The sequence below is a fragment of the Mus caroli genome, chromosome 13 (assembly GCF_900094665.2).
Source record: "Mus caroli chromosome 13, CAROLI_EIJ_v1.1, whole genome shotgun sequence".
In the NCBI taxonomy this organism is placed as follows: Eukaryota; Metazoa; Chordata; class Mammalia; order Rodentia; family Muridae; genus Mus; species Mus caroli.
Genome location: NC_034582.1, coordinates 106,389,779 through 106,391,649, shown reverse-complemented (window position 1 = coordinate 106,391,649; position 1,871 = coordinate 106,389,779). Strand labels below are relative to the sequence as shown.

Here is a 1,871-nt window from a genome sequence, read left to right as displayed (position 1 = left end):
TAGACCAGAGATTGACCCTGGCATCTTCCTCAAGCACTTCCCACTATTTTTTGAGACAGGGTCTCTCACTAAACCTGGAGCTTGCCAGTGCAGCCAGATCTTCCTATCTCTGCAGTTCTGGGATCACAGCCACATGCTATTACACCCAGATTGTTTTGTGGATTCTGGGGATTTGAACTCAGGTCCTTGTGTTTGTGTGGCAAGGACTTGAACAGATGATCTACCTCCTTAGCATCTAAAACTCTGATTTTTGCCTTTTCAACAAGTTCCTATTAAGGGACCCTGAAGAAAATATGGCCATTGATAAAAACACCCCAACTGAGTCATTTCTAGTCCCTGCTTATGAACTAATTCTAATGGCAACAAGATTCTCTTTCATCTCAGCTCTCCCTAGGAGGCTACAAACCTCCATCTTCACCAGGCAGCACTAACTCCATCAGGACTACTACAGGTGAGGAGGGACCACACCTACTCTCCCTATTTTAGTTTCATTTTCCAGCTCTACACCTGGACATTTGAAAGAGAACTAAAACCACATCCTTTGAACGCTCATATATAAGTAGAAAGAAACAAACACAGAGATCCCTGCTGATTGGGGTGGGAGAGCCACGATGAGGAATGCCTGTGGTCCCCGGATGCCATCTCTTGCTACTCTCCTTTTACTTCTGCTGATTCCTGAAGGTAAGACAGTCTCGTGTCATTTTCATCAAAACCATCATGGAATGGATGTGTGTGGTGCTTTCACCATGGTGTCTTAAGTATAACTGAGAGTACCCAAAGCCTGGGAACACTTACCATTCCTTTTTAAATTTTAGTAGTTTTAGAGGAAAAAAATATGTATTCATAGTTTCTTTCCAAAAGTTAGCAGAACCACCAATGGAGATTCCTGCAAATTTATACCCTGAATTTAGCCTTAAAAGACAACTTGAGATGAGCAAAAAAATGAATGAAATACTCTTGAGTTGTGAGATCAACCTGTCTTTCAAGAGAGGAAATAGTGGTAAATGAGGAATCTCAGCCTTTCTTTCTTTGACTACTGTGGAGACAGCTTTGAAGAGGGTTACACCTAGCAGAGCTGGACAGCAGAAGCTAATGAGGACTGTGGGGAGTTTCTCACTATTTCTCTTGGTTAGTGTTTTCCTGGCAAGTCTTCCTGACTCTGGGGAAGATCTCTCACACTGACTGCTTGGGAGAGCTGTAGTATTTTCTCTTCAGCTGTTCCTGCTATGTAGTGACTAGGAACCAATATTCCTGTCTGATGGAAAGGACCATGCACTGGTGGGAATGCCATCAGGGTTCTTGCCCTGACCCGGGAAGAACAACAGCTTCTGTGAGGTTCTCCATGTTCCTTGAAGAATCTAGTAGGAAGATTGGTGTGGGGTAAAAATGAGAGGAAAATATGGAAAAAGCCATGATTTAATCCCAGGACACATAAGCTTTTAGAGGTAGGAGTTGCAGACAGGAATCTAAAAGAAGTCTAGGATTAAGCATGTGGCTAACAATGAAAGGGAATTTTAACACAAGGTTGAAAGATGTTTGAGACCAAAAGTGGACATATGACCAGCATGGCAGAGCCATGAGATTAGAGCAGGTTTTCTTTCCTCTTTATTTTTGTATAATTGAATTTTGGTTTCTGAGGGATTTCTTTTTAATCCAATTATTTAAGTTCTTCAAGTAAACACTGAGGACAACTTTTCCTATTACACTTTGTTTTCCGTGTTCAGAAGGAGCTGTGTGGACCCAGAAGGGAGGGAGCAAGAAAGCACTACTTCATATGCTGGACTATCAGAACAGTCTGGCAGGCTTTTGAAACAATGTCTGAACAGCACAGCTCCTGCCTCAGAAATTCTACTAAATCTGACTCTGAATGG

The 1,871-nt window shown here is 42.3% G+C and overlaps 1 protein-coding gene across 1 annotated transcript in view; it reads left to right on the top strand.

The window, feature by feature from the left end:
- Positions 1-611: 611 nt before the first annotated feature.
- LOC110307744 (granzyme A-like) overlaps positions 612-1,871 on the top strand; it is a 13,385-nt gene continuing 12,125 nt past the window's right edge. The window contains exon 1 of the mRNA XM_029468239.1: positions 612-681. Within this exon, the coding sequence (XP_029324099.1) occupies positions 612-681 (70 nt within the window). The remainder of the gene's footprint in view (positions 682-1,871) is intronic.